The 21,699-nt window shown below is 37.3% G+C and overlaps 1 protein-coding gene across 1 annotated transcript in view; it reads right to left on the reverse strand.

Moving 5' to 3' along the window:
• Window positions 1-1,808: 1,808 nt before the first annotated feature.
• The window catches only part of LOC118921051 (protein NPAT), a 49,387-nt gene continuing 29,496 nt past the window's right edge, over window positions 1,809-21,699 (reverse strand). Inside the window, exons 11-18 of the mRNA XM_036902655.2 lie at window positions 14,961-15,057; window positions 14,210-14,338; window positions 10,384-12,060; window positions 8,859-8,974; window positions 8,680-8,788; window positions 5,821-5,881; window positions 4,567-5,719; window positions 1,809-3,421 (exon numbers count right to left, since the gene is read on the reverse strand). Coding sequence (XP_036758550.2) covers window positions 3,344-3,421; window positions 4,567-5,719; window positions 5,821-5,881; window positions 8,680-8,788; window positions 8,859-8,974; window positions 10,384-12,060; window positions 14,210-14,338; window positions 14,961-15,057 — 3,420 coding nt within the window. The 3' untranslated portion in view covers window positions 1,809-3,343. The remainder of the gene's footprint in view (window positions 3,422-4,566; window positions 5,720-5,820; window positions 5,882-8,679; window positions 8,789-8,858; window positions 8,975-10,383; window positions 12,061-14,209; window positions 14,339-14,960; window positions 15,058-21,699) is intronic.

Raw genomic sequence — 21,699 nt, forward strand, 5'->3', positions numbered from 1 at the left:
TTGACAACAAATGGGATAATCTATAAGAAATGGAAAACTTTCTAGAAAAATACAACCTTCTAAGACGGACTCAGGAAGAAACAAAATCTGAACAGACCAATTACCAGTAATGAAATTGAACTGGTAATCAAAAAACTACCTAAGAACAAAAGCCCTGGACCAGATGGCTTCACCACTGAATTTTACCAAACATTATAACAAAGAGCTAATACCCACCCTCCTTAAAGTTTTCAAAGAAGTAGAAGAGGAGGGAATCCCTCCAAACTCACTCTATGAGACCAGCATCACTCCAATAGCAAAACCAGGAAAGACACTACAAAAAAAGAAAATTATAGACCAATATCACTGATGAACACAGATGCAAAAATCCTCAACAAAATATTAGCAAACCAAATTCAAAAATACATCGAAGAGATCATTCAACATGACCAAATGGGATTTATCCAGGGAGGCAAGGATGGTAGAATATTAAAAAATCCATCAACATCATTCACTATGTACATCAACAAAAAGGACAAAAATCACATGAGCATCTCAATAGATGTGGAAGCAGCAGACTCACAGACACTGAGAAGGGAGTAGTGGTTACCAAGGAGGGGTTGGAGTGAGAGAAGGGAATTAATTGGCACTATAATTCGCAATCACAATATAGATAGGTCACAGGGAAGGCAGTACAGCATGGAGAAGACAATGACTTTATAACACCTTATTATGCTGATAGACAGTGACTACAATGGTAGTGGTGGGGGCGAGGGCTTGATAATATGGGTGAATGTTAAGGCTTCATAAGATTGTGTATCAATGATACTTAAAAAAAAATGTTACTTGAAAAAGAAATTCGTATTTATTTACAAATGTCACTCCTCGATTTTTTAATAGCTAAAAACTCAAAATGCTTGATACTACTTGAATTGAAAAAAGCATTAGGAAGTTATATTTATAGTTATAGTTTAAGTATGGAGAAAAAATAATTTAGGAAAAAAACTAGTAAAGTATGCCAAAATGTTAACCAACATTTATTAAAAGAAAAGCCTATTAAAAGAGGAAGCCCAGCAGTAGTCAGAATTTGCTATATAATTTCAAGAAGTTGGGAATGAGTCTGAATGATGGTGGCTTGAGAAATGAATGCAGAATATATAGTAACATACGTTTGAAATAATTCCTTTTCGAAGCTTCAATTGTGGTCTCCCAAGTAATGATGACTTGTAGTCTTTGGCTGGATGTTGATGGATGCAACTTTAACTTACTTAAAGGGTTCTAACAATATCCAGGGCTAACATAATCAAATATTTTAATTGCAATATTTCTTAGATTTGGCATACACTGACTAAATTAACCAGTAAGTAATGTCCAAAATACAGTGGGTCCTCACATGTAGTTATAAAAGTAGCCACAAGTTGCTTGCGGTATACTTTAACCCTGAAATGCAGTCACTGGGCATTTGACTGCTGAAACAGGCTACCAGGCACAACACTACAGTTAAGTCCAGGACACCTGGATTTTTAAGGTTAAAATGGGAATTTTGGCCTTGCTCTTGAATATAACAGCAAGTCCAAGTAGAAGCTGTTTTGGACTATATTTAGTGGGTCCTGGCTAGAGAAGTAAGAATCTTGAAGAAAGTGAGCTTATTTAATTTATATATGAATTCTTAGTACTTAGCACATATAAATGTATATTAACTGAATGAGAAGAAAATCTGCAATTTTCAGCATTATGTGAACTTCCCAAAAAAAGCAAGAACTGACTTACAAAGGAATTTAATAAAACTATCTAAAAGAGAATGAATGCAAATATAAGTTAATTCAAACTTTTGAAGTTAATGAAAATATTTATTCAAATCTAACTGTAGTACAGTTGAGTTAAATAAACATTGACTGTGTGATATTTAGTTCCTTAGGAATAGACCACTGCCACATCATAAAAATTTCTTAAAACATAAATTTCTGCAGCTCAGCAATTAACGTGATTTCCACAGTAGGATAGATTTTTTTTAAATGGCCCAGTATTTAAAAAAAAATGGTTGAGGAAAATGACTCTTTAACAATATATACAACCTACAGAAAAAACCTTAATAATACTGGTATTTAACCAAACAGCAAGCACTTAAGAGAATATACTTTAATAGGCACAACTGGTCAGGTACTAATTATAATTTCTGTTGTCATTTAAAGGTTTAAGCCAAATCTTCACCTTGACTTATGTGTGTGAGTCTAATACAGAGAAGGCACCTCTTTCACTCTCCTTAAGGACTTTCTGAGAGTAATTCTTTGTAACATTTTAAGGGGCACAGAGACAATGCACTATATCTAAATATAGATACAGTTACAGTTATTTAACACAGCCCATTTTAGGAAAAACTAAATTAAAATATAAAACTATGATTTCTCTTTTTACATCTTATGATGGACATGGCTTTCCAAAAGAACACCAGAAGATATTCACCCACACAAACTTTAACACAGAATACAAGACTTAAATTAAACATACACTGGTCACTACTATGTAAGAAGTTCTATGAATTAGTGCAATTCTTTAAATCCCCAGTACTTAGGGGAAAAGTATATGCATACCAGGAAATTTCAACTACTACATAACCAACTTCTTATGGCTCAACAGTCTAAACACTTACTTAAAGTTCTGTACAAGATTTTGAAAGATACAAAGGATCAGAACACTCAAATGGTTTACAAAATTCTCTTTAAAACAAAACCAGAACAGTTAAAGTGTAAAATTTCAGGAATATAATCTTTACTGCAATTATAGATAGGGGTGGTAAATATTCACTCTAGAAAAACACCCAAATTGTTAATTTCTGATTACTACCAGTTTGAGGTGGTTATCACTTTTGTACTACTTAGTGGCTATGTGTTTAAGTCTTGTTGGACAGTCACCGAAGGCAATTTATAAGGAAAAGCATCATTTCCCTCAAAAGCGAGAAACTATTCCAGATGAGTAAGCTTCAGAATTAGAATTGTAAGAATTATTAAATCATAAGAATTCAAAAAACACAATTTAAGAACATTAGGCTGATTTAACCTCTATTTCAACAAGATTTACACAGTATTTACAATATGCAATTGTCAAAGCTATACAGTTCTGCAGATTGGCTTTACTTACATTTCTGCAAATGTTTTTCCCCAAATAAAAATATACCAGATAAATCTATTTACAAACTAGGAAGCTGCTATAAAACAGCATGATTTAGATATAAAGTGAAATTGCAGTAAAATGAAAGTGCAGGTCATGCTTTCAGATTTTGTCAATATCTCATTCCCTATACTCATAGTTTAAGGGATATGAGTTTTAAACAGATACTGTTCTTATTATATACTGTTCAGAAGGTTTACTCATCATAATGCAATGATAACAAAAATTTGTCCACATCCATTCCAGCTGGAAATGAACTGGGTAGCTTCTTTTTCTGTCAAAAAAAAAACAAAGAAATAAACCTAAGTTAACATATTGAACTCAAACAAGGTCAAAAGTCTTTCATATTAAGTGACTTAGAACAATGTATCAGGTTCTTCCATATACTTCTAAAAGTTTTGCAAAATTTTAGTTCATTAGGATTTTACTTACGTAGAAAAGTATAGACAAATTTTAAAAAGCCAAGGTTAATATACTTCAATGGCACTTAGGCATTAATTTAGGGCAAAAGACATTACATAAATCCAGAGTGTACAAATGTTGAATGAGACAAGACAGAACATGCTTTCTGTAAGGTGGTCATCACTGACAAACCAAAAAACCTTGAAAGCTTTACTAAAATATTAAGAGTAACAGGTTCTTCTCAAGTTCTGAAGATTTAATATACCCCAGGCACCTTACAAACATGACATCAGCCTTCACAGCCATCAAGTAAGATGTGTGTTCGCCTCATGTCAAATGATGCAGCTGAGACTCAGAGAGGTATGGGCTTAACCACAGTCACAGAACCACTGAGCAGATTCAGGATTCAAACCCAGGTTTGCATGGCACCAAAGCAAAGACTATTTCCCTGATACCACACTTCCTTTAACACAATTTAAGTACCGTTCTTTTCAATTCAATCCACTTACTAAATGGGTGTCATTTATCAATGCTATCCCTGTACTACCTTCCTACAGATAATCACGATTAAAGTAAAACAGATGCATTTTTTACACTGCTCCAACATATTAACATCTATAAGAGATGGCAGGGCATGTGAAAAAAACCCAAGTTGTAGGGGCTGCAAAGCAGTTTTTCATTTGTTAATTCCACACACAATAGTGGCTTCCCAACCTTTCATGCTGTATGTCATTCTCCCCAAAAACCTCGGGCCCTACCATGAGAAACAGAAACCTCTTTTTCCCAGGAAGTTGTTTCCAAATAAATGCCTTAACAATTATTTTGAAAAAGCTATGTTTCACCTACACACCACTGGCTGAGAGACACTGCTACCAAATGTACTTGTCAATGAAAACTCAAAGCTCTCCTGACCAGAGCATTCAATCAGGTAGCTGTGGCAAAAAAATTCTGAGATGTCTAATCTGTGCAGTGAAGAAAGGGCAAAGGTGTGGTTTTGAAAATAACTTTGAAACTTGCCTTTATTTTCTTCTTTTTCATTGGTATTGGTGAATTTGCAAGACTTCTGTTAGAAGTACGGGAGGTTCGTTCACACTCATCTAATTCCTCAATTTTCCGTTTTTTTGTGGTGCTCCTTGAAGATGTTCTAAATTGTTGTGTATTGTCTTTTAGAGGAGTTGTTGAAGTAGTCCTAGAAATGGCTGCTCTGGAGAGAATCATTAACGTATGGGCAGCCATGTTCACACTGTTTTCACTCCCTGTTTCACTGGCAGGGCTGCAGGCAGGCAAGTCTGGGGTGGCAGGAGGAACCATTACTTTGGCTGTGCTACTGTCATCACTGACGCGCCTACTAGAGGGGACCTTGATACTATCAGTAGGTTCTTCTTTATGTTTTTCCCCCACCCCTGAGCCAGGTATCCGGGATACAGGTAAATCAGTAGTATCAGTGAGCTTATCTGCTGGGGCATGCCACTGAACATCCTGCAGCATTTCTGTGGTATGTTTGGTTAGTGGGTTAATCGAAGAACTGGCAGACTTAGTTTGTTCTTGTTTTAGATCCTTTACAGCTGTACCTACTGAGATGACATTTTTACTGCTTGAGGATGTGCCTTGTTTTTTGGTTACTTCTTGCAGTGAAGTTATAGCTTTCTCATTCCATAAACCCCCATTTTGCTGCCCATTAGACAGTTTTGAAGTCTCTGGATTTTTCTGTGTTTCCACATCGCTGCATAATTCATTCTCCTTATTAGCTGCTTTATAGAAAGAGTCAAGCACAATTTCTGTTGGTGAAACTTTCTTTTCTGACTGTGTTTCTTTTATGGTGGCATGTCGGCTAATAGCAGTTTCTGATTTAGATAAAATCTTAGGCATAGGAGGTTTCTCTCTCTCTCTTTTCAGAGTATTACAACGGGGTTTTAAAGTGGAGGACAAAATGGATGAGTCAAGATCAGGAAATGAAATGTCATTTCTTTCACTGTTTTGGGCCACTGTCTTATGATTTGTCCCATGTGTGTCTGCCACAGGAGAAGCAGTGCTGTCAAAACACAGTACACGTCTATAGCTTTCAAATGGTTTGCTACTTGGAACTATACTCTCTACTGAGAAGGGAACTGTAATTTCTTCCAATTTTTTCCCAAGATCTGTGGTCACAGTATTGTCAGAAACTTCAGTTCTAATTTAAAAAACGGAAAAAAAAGAATTAGCAAAACATGAAGAAATCCTGCTTTTAATTTGAGCATTCAAATCTACAACAGAAACTACTTTTATGCTTACCTTTGTGCATGACATCCTGCTAAGTGACTTGATGAACCCACCAAATTATTTGCCTGCTTTCCTGGAATTATAAATGAATTATTTAGAAAAGAAAAATATTACTGAAAGAATATTTCCTCTCAAATAAAATGGAACAGATTGCAGTATCACACATTATGAGAAAAAAATCTGAATGATAACTAGGTACAAATGAAATGGTTTAAGAAGCAGCTTTGTAATATGTATAAGACAGTCAACTATTTTGCAAAGGAAATACAGACACAGCACAAATGACTTGCTTCAACTTCAGGCAAATATTATGAATTTAATCTTTGCATCTAAAAGTTACAATGTTCAAATCAATATAGCACCTAAAGGTACTACATAGATCAGAAAGCTAAAGAAAGCAATATATTTTGCCCATTTAACTGTCACGTTTGCAAGTTTGTCACTCAGAGCACCTGCTCTGGAGTTTTAATAGCCATTTTTAATTTCTATGGACTTAAGCGTTTATGTAGTATAGCAGCAAGATATGAACCTAGAAAGGAAAGCAAAGATGAGATCATGAAAGACATGTATTATGCAATAGGTTTTAAGAGAAGCCTTAAAAGTTTTAAATAGGGAACATGCGTGAATGGATTTATGTTTTAGGAAGACACTGGCAGTAGTAGAGAAGATGGACTAGAGAAGAAAAACTGGAAACAAGAATTCTAGTTAGATAGGTCTAAATGTTCCAGGTAAGAGATGATGATGGTTTTAGAGAGAGTAATGTGCATTCAAATGGATATGAAAGATAAAGAAGGCATCAGTGGTGGCATTAACCACGGGAGAAAAAAGTAGGCGGAGGAGGTTTATAAGACGTGGGATTTAGGTACATAGAACTTGAAGGTCTTTAGTTACATAAAGTTAGAAAGGGAAGTGGAAAGGAATGTTGGTTCCAGAAGCCAATAGTATCAACTGTTAGAAGGAAGTAATGTAATGTAAGACTGCAGAACGTCCATTGCATATGACAACATTATTAGAGACGGCTGGTGATCTTATTTTAAACAGTTTTAGTGGGAACATGATAAAAGACACTAAGGTGGATGACAGAGAAGTGGAAGAAGATAAGAGGGGCTGGGATGAAGGGTTGGCATGGGAGACAAACCTAAGCAACTTTATAGCAAGAAAGGCAAGGAGCCAAAATAGAAAAGTTCAAGATATGTAAAAGATAGAAATTAGAGCATAGGCAGAATGCATTTAACTTAGAAGAATGACATAATTATTCTTCCAAGAAAGAAAGGAAAAGGGAAGAATGATTTTAGAAGGTGAAGAGGTACATATTAAATGCAAGTCATGAAAGAAAATGGAGTTTACTACTGATGAGTTGGGACATAAAAGTCACTGGCCTAGAGGGAGAAGGGTGATGATTCGAGAAGGGCTGTGAAAGTCGGTAATAGTCTGAAGAGGGAAAGGGAGAGAAAGAAGATAGGTGGACATTTAATATGGTTGTAAGGGGCAGTGAGGGCGAGATATCTTTAAGTGGTATTGAATGGCACCACTTCTAAACCAATGCCAAAGGAGCCTGGATCAAAGGCAGAGGTGGGTGGCTGGACAGATCCACAGCTAGAGGATGGCAAGTAGGTATGGTAGAAGAATGTGGACATAAAGGTGTTTAAGTGCACAAGGAAAGGGGGTTGATGAGGACTGTGGGGTCTAGCTTGGACAGGGAAGGAACTGAAGTCAGAAAGGAACTGAAAGTTCAGGTAAAGGTGAGGAGTCAAATAACAGGAGCTCTCATTGGTTCAAGAGAGATTTAATGTATATATTAAAATGAGAGGCACCCCTTGGCACCATGACTGTTCTAAGGATGACCATCGAAGGACAAAAAGAGGGTGTCACCTTATTTCCCAGAAATCCCCTCCCTAATCTGAGAAAAACCCACCTAACCCAATGAATATTCCATCCCTGCTTAAATCCAGCTATAAGACTACCCAACCTGAACACAACTGGGCTGCTCACCTCTGCAGCATGCCTGCACTCCCTCCCTAAGTGCATACTTTGCTTTATTAAACCACTCTTTGCTTGTTAAAAGAAAAAAATTTTTTGGAGTGGTTACTGGCCTTTAAAAATTGTGTAGGTCTAATAAGTAGTAAAAAATTAAAGGTGAAGAAGATATGTGAGAGGTTGCCTGAAGCAAAGATTAAAGGCTTTGAAGTGGAAGGAGTTACCCTAGAAGGATCAGAGTTTTAGGTAGGTTAATGACATGGGCGTTTTGTCACATATGAAGATGGGGAAGTTTGAGGTAGAGAAGTCTGAGAACTAGGTGCAACATTCATCAAGGCCCTGAATGAAACTCTGGTGTCACTTTGTCTATGTTGTTTGTTGTTGGACAGATCTTTAATTGTGGAATAGTCAGTGCTATCAATTTTTCCATTTATAAATTGTTTTTTTCACTTATAAAAGCAATCCTTTTATCCCAATGTCATTAACATATTCTCTTACTTTTTTTTGTTTAACTGCTTTGCTTTTCACTTTTAGGAATTTAATCATCTTGAAATTTACCTTTGTAGATGGTATGAGGAAGAAACTTAACTTTTTCTTATAATATATATAATAGCTGATAAATTTCACTTATTAGAGAATCCATCCTGTCCCCTCTGACTTCTGATATTATCACCACCACATACAAGTTGCCATAAGTACATAGTTTCTCCTTTCTAAATTTTGTTTTGTCCCATTTGCCTTTTTGTTTTCATTACTGCAAAAGATTTTAAGCCAAAGTTGGACAATTACCTGTTAGGAATAGGTATAGGTATTCAAAAAGAAAATACTGTGGTGTTGCTGTAAACAAATGAATACAGAGACATAAAGCTGACATTAATGAACTTGAAAACGTACCTGTACAAGGCTTGTTCCTTAGTCCCTGAGTCTTCTGAGATTTTGGAGGGATGGGGAATTGAGGGGTACTCCTGTTGCATACAGGTGCTGCCAAAGGCATATGGAGGGCCTAAAAGAGAAGAAACCATTGATTATGTTTGAAAAGTGTCGCTGTGCCATGTTCAGTTCATAAATCTTACCTGACGAGGAGGAGCAGAAAAGGTATTTCCATTCTGTCCAACCACAGATACAGGGATCATTCCCACCACTCCCTGGAGCACAGGCTGGACTGGCGAAGCAATTATGATGGCAGATCCTAAAAAAAAAAAAGGAAGTTTAACAGATTTTCTTTTAGAAACATGACACTAAAGTAATTATTCATTTGAAATAAATTGTACAAAATTATAATCTCTTTTACAATTTACTTTCCTTTTTAAAAAACTAATTTAGGAACAACAGGAAAGCTAACAAAGTAAGAAAAAGTCAACCTGATCATTAAAGTAGTCTTACAGCACTTGGTCATGTAAGTATTATGAATAAGCGTAAGAGATCATATTAGTTATATATATATATGTAGGCATATATTTTTTTTACAGCTATATTTTAATTTCTCTAGAAAGAATAGTGAAGACTGATTAGAAAATTGATTGTGAAGGTTTCAAGTGTGAATCTTATACCGGAAAATTAAGATACCAATTGAATATCAATAGCCCAAGACTTGCTCACAACTCCCACATATTATCTCAATGGTATTGGTCAAAAAGGGTCAAGATAAATGCACAACCAAATTAGTCTGTGGATATCATAATTTAGTCCTGTCCTGTAAACGTGTCTTTTCCTACTACATTCACTGTTTCTGTTAGGTTGATTTCACTTTCATCAACACCCGCTTCAGTTTCTCAACTACCTACCTACACTGTGCTGTTTAAGACTACCTACCTTTTTTTACTCCAAATACTACCTTGTTTTTCCAAGCTTCAGCTCAAGTCCCACATTATCAGTTCTGACCCTCCTTTATCTTATTGTTAACAGCACTTGAAATAGATCCATCATGTTTAATACTTAATTGCTGATTTTAATCATTTTATTGTTGCCTAAAATATAAAAAAGAGGGGAAAGGAACTGGGGAACTAATACGTAACTTATGAATGAGTCATAAGCTATGTCCTCAAGGAACATACAATCACAAATGACCAAAAGGACAGGCATGTCAACCACTAAGTACATATAAAATGGCATAGAATAAATGCCACAAATGTGATAAACAAGGAATTCTAAAGTTGGGGATCAATCAATTCTGGAAGGTGGAAGACAGTGAGAAATTATGAAGGGCTTTATGGAGGGAGAATTTCAAGTTGTGCCTTGAAAGTCTCTCTAAACAGATTTCTTGAAAACTAAGACTATAATAGCTATTTTAAAAAAGTCTCCCACATTGGGTTTTAGTAGGTATATAGCTGTTTGACAAATTAGCTTTCTCTTCTCTCCCTTTCTTGTAGCTTAACACATGGATTGGGATTTAATTCCAGAGAGAAAAAAGTAAAAAACTAACCACTGAATTCCATAACTTACCAGTATACTTAAAAAAATGTTTGACTGAATTAACTAGTGAGAATAAAGGGGCATAATCACAAATTTCAGGATCTTTTCTCATTCTCTGAATGAGTCAGTAATTGCACACACAAGAAATTAGCTCTCACCACAAAGAAATGAACTTCTTAAAGTTACCTTGTGAAAAGTTGGGTGACACAGCTTGGCTGACAGCAAATACACTGTTTGACCTTGGTGGCGTTTGTAACTGAGGTTGAGGAGGTTGAGCACTCATGGGTGCAGAATTTCCAGGCAACACCACAACATTAGATTGACTCACAGTTGTTCCCAAGGCTGTTGGATCAGTCACACAGGTAGCTATCAGAATGTTATTAGAATTGCCAAAAGTTGTGCTTGTAGCTGGCATCAACTGTATGTATCCTCCATCCTTGGAAACACATGGAGTAAGACTGGCTGAAAAAGCAATGCTGTCTTCATTCTGAATGTTCTTTACCACAGTGTCTTCAGGGTTGAATGCTAAAAGGCTCTGCTGCACGGAGACTGAATCCCCTGCTCCTTCAGCAGATAGGACAGCACTCGCAGTTTCTTCTGAAGATAGGCATTGAACTAATTCTACATTTCCGGCAGGTGATTTAGCAGGAGAAGACAAAATTACAGTTGGCAAGTTTTCTCCACTGATACATGAAACAGCATTGTTGAGTTCAGTATCTGAGCAAACAAATGGATCATCACTGATGATAATTTTGAGAGAGACAATATTTGAAACATCTATCTCCGTTGAGTTGTCCAAAGCAGACTTATCGCTAGTATTCTGGGACTCGGGGTGAAAATCTCTCATTGAAGAACACACAGATTCCGAAGGAAGAGAAGGCCTGTCTTCTATCAGATTACCTTCTGGAGGCACCAGTGCAACTTCCCCACAGTTACCATTTTCACCTAAAGAGAGAAAAATACTATCTCCATCTTCTTTTACAGAAGACGAAGGCTCTTGTGAATCCAAAGCAACTTTCTCAGACTTGGAGGGCTGAGTTTCCTGTTCTGGATGATTTAACTCAACAGATGATGAATCATTAGATGGTTGTTTAATTGAAGCTATTGAGTCTCCAAGATGAATTTCTACTTGTTGTTCAGATACATTTAAACTTGAACTTTCAACAGTCACAGGTAATATTTTATTTTGAAGTGAAGAATTCTCTTGGCCATCTGCAAGTTGTTGTGATGAAACTGGTAATACATCATTAATTTCAGTTTTACTCTGGTGAATTTCTCTAGAATTGGGTGACTTAGAATTATGGAAATTAGTTTTAAGTCTTTCTGTATTGTTAGAACTTGCACAGAACTCACTTTCTTTAGATGGCTTTCCTGTTAATGGAATATTTTGGGATAAAAGTTGAGAACATTTCTCAGCGAAAATTAAGTTTTCATCGTTAGTTTCACCACCAAAGGAAACAAACGAAGTTATTGGCATATCAGACTGATTAGGATGTAATTGAGATTCACATGGCACATTTGGAGACAAAGAAATATTTTCAGCTTCCATAGCCATTTCAGTTTCAGTGGACATCTGACTGTTGTATAATTCAGCACAATGTTGATTACATTCACCGTTAGAATTTACTCTTTGGTTAAAGTCATTCAAATGAGGCACAGACTCAAAGGTAATATCAAGGTTACACTTCTGTTCAGTAGGTGCAACTGTTTTAAAGGACTTTTTCTGAATGCTGGAGCCTATCTGGGAAAAATGTCCATGGGCTTCCTGTCTCAGCTCATCGTGGTTGCTGCCATTCCTCAAAGCATCTGCTGTGCCTTCATTTTGGTAGGATGTACAAAATGGGGGCTGACCAGACTGGTTACCTGCAAAACAGCAGGATGGCAGAAAGATATGATGAGTATATATAGCTTCCGAGGTAGTCATCTTCACTGAAAAACCTATTTTGCCAAGGAAATCACCAATCTTTGACATATTAGTAAGTATTAAGTCTGTTAAACTGTATCTCCCATTTTCTGAGTATTAAAAACTTAAAGGTACTTATTACGAGGTCTCTTTAAACAAGTCTAATTGTTTCTTAACCTTCCTGGAAAAGAGTTGATGCAATGGAGGAGAAAGTACACAGGTTTAAGAACATCTAATATTTACCAGTATGTAAAAAAACTGGCTCCAAGCATGCAGCAGTTTTTTTCAAAACAGTTGCCTTCAATTTCTGCCATTTCTATTGAACTTATTTTTATCTGGTATATTCCTAAAGTGAAATGGTGCCAAGTACATTTTACGTGATCAACATGTGATGATATCATGTGGTGTTTGGAACGTTCAGCACATTTACTGAAGACCGACCATATCACTGATACTAGGATACAAAGAGAAATGGCCAAGTCTTAGCCGTTGGAGAAACCAGTCTGGTAAGGGAAGCAGATATAGCACAGAAAGTCATAATAAAACACAGTAAAAACTGTAATAGCATAGGAACAGAAGGCACCTTTTTGCCTAGGAGATGTGGAAAAGTGTTATAAAGGGGTATTATATGGAGATCTCAAAAAGTAAATGAACTGTTATATTGGAATAAGAAGAAAGGTTATTTAAGAAAATAACACAGTAGCTGATAATATTGTGGTCATACAGCCTTCAGTTTAGGACAGAAAACATGAAAAATATAAAAATATAGGGAAAATTTCAGAAAAATGTGTATCAACTATCATGTAATTATGTTAATGTGACACTGGTAAAATAGTATTTGGTATAGAGCACATTTAAGTCCCTATTGTAGACAGGTCGGTGGAAATCACACACAGGCCACATAAATTCAGGGGTAGTGAGTTTCAATAAAGCAGGAAGACTTTCTGAGAAAAGATTTCAAGTTTCATTTTGTGAAGGTTGGAGATTAACTGAAGCACAATCTTCCACACATAAGATACAGTAAGACATACACCCCACTGTAACTCAGCCTAAGGAGAAATGGAGAATTGGACTTGGGTGTAGGCAGAAGACTCAAAGTAGGAATGTAGTAGGATATTAAAAAACTAGTTTTTAGAAGACATGATGTAAAACTTGGAAGCCATTAAGTTTTTTTAGAGGTTTGGAGGAATAATGGCATTTAAGAACAGACGAACAAAAAAGATGTTTTGGCATAGCTTGTGGTAGAATGGGTAAAGGTGGTACTAAAGAGGTATCAAGTTGGCAAGAAGTGTGAGATGCCAGGATAATGGTTATCTCTGAGGAACAGGGATGGAGAGTAATAGGGATTGGGAAGGGATATGAAGACAGGTTTTTGTGGTGCTGGTGTTTTACTTTTAGACTTGAAAGATGGTTATGAGTATCTGATTGATGGTGATTCAATGAACAATATATACTACTACTATGCACTTTTGTACATGTTATATTTTACAAAAATAAAATTTAAAAATGGCAAATGTTCAAAAGATCTAATGTGGACATATTCACTGCCTTCCCTCATTCAATAAGTAGTTACTGTGGGCCATTTATGTGCTATCTTGGCACTCCAATGGAGGAGGGGGAAATGTAAAGAACTGATGTAGGCACATAAGAATATGCCCAAACCTCAAAAAATTAAGATTAACACTATAATATATAATTTCCTCTAAACAAATGAGATATAGATGCTGAGCAGTCAGCTAAACTTGCCTTACTTAGGTAGAATGATTAATACTATGCACCAATCTAATTTATTAGGGATTCAAATTAGTGCCTTAAAAAACTGTTAAATATTTAAGACTTCTGTAAAATTGGTCAACATTATTAGTAATCAAATTGTGCATGTTAAGAATCTATTGCATCATGAAAGAATGAGTACTAAAAATTCACCTTTTAACCAAAGTACTAAATGCTTCAGAGCAATTTTTTTTCTAAGATAGAAAACTAGAAATAGAAACATGACCAATGGGGCAACTGGAACAAATTCCAAATTAAACAATATAATCCTACCTTTGAAACTATGAGACTGATATTAGGATTTGGATTGATGATATAACAAAATCAGATTCTTACCAGATTCTTCTGTTTCGAAAGAACTTTTAGCTGCTAGATTAGTTTCATCTGCTAAGACTACATTGGGATTGGTTTCCATATGCTGATTAGAAATGCCTTGCGATATATTTTTATTATTCTTTGTTTTACCTATTAAAAAGGGAACAAAGAAGTAATTGGTTAAATGTCCAAAATGAAAATAAGCATCAATTAAAACAGCTTGACAGTGATTAAGCAAATGTTAAACTTTGGTTTTAACTAGAGTCTTTGGATGTTTTTGAACACGTTGCCTTGTATATCACTAACATGCACAAAGATTGTCCATCAGACTAGTAGTTCTTAAACTATCCAATATCAGAATCACCTGGGTCTAAGGATTTGTATACTTAACATGTTCTCAGATAATGTTGATATTGCTGGCTTGGAGACTACTTGGAGAACTGCTGTACTAGGCCAGAAGATTGAGGGCAATGGCCAATTTTTGTATTCCTTTGTATTACCAATTGTGTGTAGTATAATGTATATATAGTAGTAGACCTCAACACATTTGTGTTTATTGGCAAACAAAAACAAAACTGTTCTTCATTTTACAGCTAAAGTTTCTTTAAAAAGAAACAAAATCAAACCAAAAAAAAAGCCTTTCATATCCGTATGTTTGCTTTAATGCAAATAGAAACTTTTTTCAGATGCTCTGAGGAATGTTGCTTCATTTTGATTAAATTGCCAAAGAAACAGGAGAAACGTTAACTCCTTCAAAGAAATGTCTATTTACCATAATCAAAAAGGTCAAAGAGAGCCTGAAACGCTGGATCTGATTCTGTCTGCTCCAATATATCCTGTATTGCCTCTTCAGACATGTGGATTTCACTCTGCAAAAAAAAAGATTCTGAATTAATATGGTTTAATAGCAGCAAAATAATCAGAGGACACTTGGTATCTTTGACTTTTTATATAATACATATTCCCCTCTTTGGAAATTTCTGCTGGGTATAACACTAGGCCATTTAAAACAAGACTAGGAAACATATATAAAGAGAATGCCCCCTAATTCCACTTCCTAGTCTTAATCACTTTGAATATATTCCCCAAGCATTAAAATAAAAAGAACACAGGTACTATGTATGTACATATACATAAATAAAATCATATTATGTTGTCTTTTATACTTGACATACAGCACTGTATAAGTTTAAGGTAAAGAATAACTTAACTTAGATAACTTGATCTAGAGGAGGGGCGTAAGATGGCGGCGTGAGTAGAGCAGCGGAAATCTCCTCCCCAAACCACATATATCTATGAAAATATAACAAAGACAACCCTTCCTAGAATAAAGACCAGAGGACACAGGACAATATACAGACCACATCCGCACCTGAGAGAACCCAGCGCCTTGCGAAGGGGGTAAGATACAAGCCCCGGCCCGGCGGGAGCAGAGCGCTCATCCCCCCAACTCCCGGCGGGAGAAGAATAGGCAGAGCAGGAGGGAGACAGAGCCCAGGACTGCCGAACACCCAGCCCCAGCCAACTGGGCCCAGACACAGTACGTGCCCAGGGGGCCCTGGATACTAGGAAAACAGGGCAGCAAGAACAGTGAGCGGGCAGCGGTGGCCAGGCGCAGGAGGACACCAGAAAAGCGAGCGCCCATTTTTTTTTTTTTTTTTGCTGTTTTGTTTTGGCAAGCGCTTTTTGGCAGTCTTAAAGGGATAGGGACCCCAATACTAGGGAAACAGGGCAGCAAGACCAGTGAGCAGAGGCCTGAGGCTGGCACTGGAGAATAAAGAAAAACGAGCGGCCACCTTTTTTTTAATTAAAAAAAAATTTTTTTTTTTTTTAGTTTAAAAATTTTTTTCTTTTTTTCCTTTTTTGGTGGTCGTTGTTTTGTTTTGGTGGGCGTTGTTTTGTTTTGGCGGGTGCTTTTTGGAAGGCTTAAAGGGGCAGGGCGGGACACTTAATCCAGAGGTAGGGAATCCAGGGATCTCTGGGCACCCTAACCCCTGGGCTGCAGGGAGCAGGGAGGCCCCTTACGGAGATAAATAGCCTCCCAGCCGCTCCCGCTCCAACGCGACTCCACCACGTTAGAGTAGCTGCCCGAGCCAGGCCACGCCCACAGCAACAGCGGAGATTAACTCCATAGCAGCCGGGCAGGAAGCACAAACCCTGTCTGCGCGCAGCTGCGCAGCACAAGCCACTAGAGGTCGCTGTTCTCCCAGGAGAGGAGGGCCACAAACCAACAAGAAGGGAAGTTCTTCCAGCCGTCACTCGTCCCAGCTCTGCAAACTATTCCTATCACCATGAAAAGGCAAAGCTACAGGCAGACAAAGATCACAGAGACAACACCAGAGAAGGAGACAGACCTAACCAGTCTTCCTAAAAAAAAATTCAAAATAAGAATCATAAACATGCTGACAGAGATGCAGAGAAATACGCAAGAGAAATGGGATGAAGTCCGGAGGGAGATCACAGATGCCAGAAAGGAGATCACAGAAATGAAACAAACTCTGGAAGGGTTTATAAGCAGGATGGATACGATGCAAGAGGCCATTGATGGAACTGAAACCAGAGAACAGGAACACATAGAAACTGACATAGAAAGAGACAAAAGGATCTCCAGGAATGAAACAATATTAAGAGAACTGTGTGACCAATCCAAAATGAACAATATCCGTATTACAGGGGTCCCAGAAGAAGAAGAGAGAGGAAAAGAGATGGAAAGTATCTTAGAAGAAATAATTGCTGAAAACTTCCCCAAACTGGGGGAGGAAATAATCGAACAGACCACGGAAATACACAGAACCCCCAACAGAAAGGATCCAAGGAGGACAACACCAAGACACATAATAATTAAAATGGCAAAGATCAAGGACAAAGAAAGAGTTTTAAAGGCAGCTAGAGAGAAAAAGGTCACCTATAAAGGAAAACCCATCAGGCTAACATCAGATTTCTCAACAGAAACCCTACAGGCCAGAAGAGAATGGCATGATATATTTAATACAATGAAACAGAAGGGCCTTGAACCAAGGATACTGTATCCAGCACGACTATCATTCAAATATGACGGTGGGATTAAACAATTCCCAGACAAACAAAAGCTGAGGGAATTTGCTTTCCACAAACCACCTCTACAGAACATCTTACAGGGACTGCTCTAGATGGGAGCACTCCTAGAAAGAGCACAGCACAAAACACCCAACATATGAAGAATCGAGGAGGAGGAACAAGAAGGGAGAGAAGAAAAGAATCTCCAGACAGTGTATATAACAGCTCAATAAGCGAGCTAAGTTAGGCAGTAAGATACTAAAGAGGCTAACCTTGAACCTTTGGTAACCACGAATTTAAAGCCTGCAATGGCAATAAGTACATATCTTTCAATAGTCACCCTAAATGTTAATGGGCTGAATGCACCAATCAAAAGACACAGAGTAACAGAATGGATAAAAAAGCAAGATCCATTTATATGCTGCTTACAAGAAACTCATCTCAAACCCAAAGACATGTACAGACTAAAAGTAAAGGGATGGAAAAACATATTTCAAGCAAACAACAGCGAGAAGAAAGCAGGGGTTGCAGTACTAATATCAGACAAAATAGATTTCAAAACAAAGAAAGTAACAAGAGATAAAAAAGGACACTACATAATGATAAAGGGCTCAGTCAAACAAGAGGATATAACCATTCTAAATATATATGCACCCAACACAGGAGCACCAGCATATGTGAAACAAATACTAACAGAACTAAAGGGGGATATAGACTGCAATGCATTCATTCTAGGAGACTTCAACACACCACTCAACCCAAAGGATAGATCCACCAGGCAGAAAATAAGTAAGGACACGGAAGCACTGAACAACACAGTAGAGCAGATGGACCTAATAGACATCTATAGAACTCTACACCCAAAAGCAACAGGATATACATTCTTCTCAAGTGCACATGGAACATTCTCCAGAATAGACCACATACCAGGTTACAAAAAGAGCCTCAGAAAATTCCAAAAGATTGAAATTCTACCAACCACTTTTCAGACCACAAAGGCATAAAACTAGAAATAAACTGTACAAAGAAAGCAAAGAGGCTCACAAACACATGGAGGCTTAACAACACGCTCCTAAATAATCAATGGATTAATGACTAAATCAAAATGGAGATCCAGCAATATATGGAAACAAATGACAACAACAACACTAAGCCCCAACTTCTGTGGGACACAGCAAAAGCAGTCTTAAGAGGAAAGTATATAGCAATCCAAGCATATTTAAAAAAGGAAGAGCAATCCCAAATGAATGGTCTAATGTCACAATTTTCGAAATTGGAAAAAGAAGAACAGATGAGGCCTAAGGTCAGCAGAAGGAGGGACATAATAAAGATCAGGGAAGAAATAAATAAAATTGAGAAGAATAAAACAATAGCAAAAATCAATGAAACCAAGAGCTGCTTCTTCGAGAAAATAAACAAAATAGATAAGCCTCTAGCCAGACTTATTAAGAAGAAAAGAGAGTCAACACAAATCAACAGTATCAGAAACGAGAAAGGAAAAATCACGATGGACCCCACAGAAATACAAAGAATTATTAGAGAATACTATGAAAACCTATATGCTAACAAGCTGGGAAACCTAGGAGAAATGGACAACTTCCTAGAAAAATACAACCTTCCAAGATTGACCCAGAAAGAAACAGAAAATCTAAACAGACCAATTACCAGCAACGAAATTGAAGCAGTAATCAAAAAACTACCAAAGAACAAAACCCCCGGGCCAGATGGATTTACCTCGGAATTTTATCAGACATACACGGAAGACATAATACCCATTCTCCTTAGAGTTTTACAAAAAATAGAGGAGGAGGGGATACTCCCAAACTCATTCTATGAAGCTAACATCACCCTAATACCAAAACCAGGCAAAGACCCCACCAAAAAAGAAAACTACAGACCAATATCCCTGATGAACGTAGATGCAAAAATACTCAACAAAATATTAGCAAACCAAATTCAAAAATACATCAAAAGGATCATACACCATGACCAAGTGGGATTCATCCCAGGGATGCAAGGATGGTACAACATTCGAAAGTCCATCAACATCATCCACCACATCAACAAAAAGAAAGACAAAACCCACATGATCATCTCCATAGATGCTGAAAAAGCATTTGACAAAGTTCAACATCCATTCATGTTAAAAACTCTCAGCAAAATGGGAATAGAGGGCAAGTACCTCAACATAATAAAGGCCATCTATGATAAACCCACAGCCAACATTATATTGAACAGCGAGAAGCTGAAAGCATTTCCTCTGAGATCGGGAACTAGACAGGGATGCCCACTCTCTCCAGTGTTATTTAACATAGTACTGGAGGTCCTAGCCACGGCAATCAGACAAAAAAAGAAATACAAGGAATCCAGATTGGTAAAGAAGAAGTTAAACTGTCACTATTTGCAGATGACATGATACTGTACATAAAAAACCCTAAAGACTCCACCCCAAAACTACTAGAACTGATATCGGAATACAGCAAAGTTGCAGGATACAAAATCAACACACAGAAATCTGTGGCTTTCCTATATACTAACAATGAACCAACAGAAAGAGAAATCAGGAAAACAACTCCATTCACAATTGCATCAAAAAAAATAAAATACCTAGGAATAAACCTAACCAAAGAAGTGAAAGACTTATACTCTGAAAACTACAAGTCACTCTTAAGAGAAATTAAAGGGGACACTAACAGATGGAAACTCATCCCATGCTCGTGGCTAGGAAGAATATCATCAAAATGGCCATCCTGCCCAAAGCAATATACAGATTTGATGCAATCCCTATGAAACTACCAGCAACATTCCTCAATGAACTGGAACAAATAATTCAAAAATTCATATGGAAACACCAAAGACCCCGAATAGCCAAAGCAATCCTGAGAAAGAATAAAGTAGGGGGGATCTCACTCCCCAACTTCAAGCTCTACTATAAAGCCATAGTAATCAAGACAATTTGGTACTGGCACAAGAGCAGAGCCACAGACCAATGGAACAGACTAGAGAATCCAGACATTAACCCAGACATATATGGTCAATTAATATTTGATAAAGGAACCATGGACATACAGTGGCGAAATGACAGTCTCTTCAACAGATGGTGCTGGCAAAACTGGACAGCTACATGTAGGAGAATGAAACTGGACCATTGTCTAACCCCATATACAAAAGTAATCTCCAAATGGATCAAAGACCTGAATGTAAGTCATGAAACCATTAAACTCTTGGAAGAAAACATAGGCAAAAACCTCTTAGACATAAACATGAGTGACCTCTTCTTGAACATATCTCCCCGGGCAAGGAAAACAAGAGCAAAAATGAGTAAGTGGGACTATATTAAGCTGAAAAGCTTCTGTACAGCAAAGGACACCATCAATAGAACAAAAAGGATCCCTACAGTATGGGAGAATATATTTGAAAATGACACATCCGATAAAGGCTTGACATCCAGAATATTTAAAGAGCTCACACGCCTCAACAAACAAAAAACAAATAACCCAATTAAAAAATGGGCAGAGGAACTGAACAGACAGATCTTCAAAAAAGAAATACAGATGGCCAACAGACACATGAAAGGATGCTCCACATCGCTAATTCTCAGAGAAATGCAAATTAAAACTACAATGAGGTATCACCTCACACCAGTAAGGATGGCTGCCATCCAAAAGACAAACAACAACAAATGTTGGCGAGGCTGTGGAGAAAGGGGAACCCTCCTACACTGCTGGTGGGAATGTAAACTAGTTCAACCATTGTGGAAAGCAGTATGGAAGTATATCAAAATGCTCAAAACAGACTTACCATTTGACCCAGGAATTGCACTCCTAGGAATTTACCCTAAGAATGCAGCAATCAAGTATGAGAAAGATCAGTGCACCCCTATGTTTATCGCAGCACTATTTACAATAGCCAAGAATTGGAAGCAACCTAAATGTCCATCGATAGATGAATGGATAAAGAAGATGTGGTACATATACACAATGGAATACTACTCAGCCATAAGAAAAGGGCAAATCCAACCATTTGCAGGAACATGGATGAAGCTAGAGGGTATTATGCTCAGTGAAATAAGCCAAGTGGAGAAAGAGAAATACCAAATGATTTCACTTGTCTGTGGAATATAAGAACAAAGGAAAAACTGAAGGAACAAAACAGCAGCAGAATCACAGAACTCAAGAATGGACTAACAGGTACCAAAGGGAAAGGGACTGGGGAGGATGGGTGCGTAGGGAGGGATAAGGGGGGGAGAAGTAGGGGGGTATTAAGATTAGCATCCATAGCGGGGTGGGAGAAAGGGGAGGGCTGTACAACACAGAGAAGGCAAGTAGTGATTCTACAACATTTTGCTATGCTGATGGACAGTGACTGTAATGGGGTTTATAGGGGAGACCTCGTATAGGGGAGAGCCTAGTAAACATAATATTCGTCATGTAAGTGTAGATTAGTGATACCAAAAACAAAACAGAATACAACAA

The sequence above is a fragment of the Manis pentadactyla genome, chromosome 13, assembly GCF_030020395.1.
Source record: "Manis pentadactyla isolate mManPen7 chromosome 13, mManPen7.hap1, whole genome shotgun sequence".
NCBI lineage: Eukaryota > Metazoa > Chordata > Mammalia > Pholidota > Manidae > Manis > Manis pentadactyla.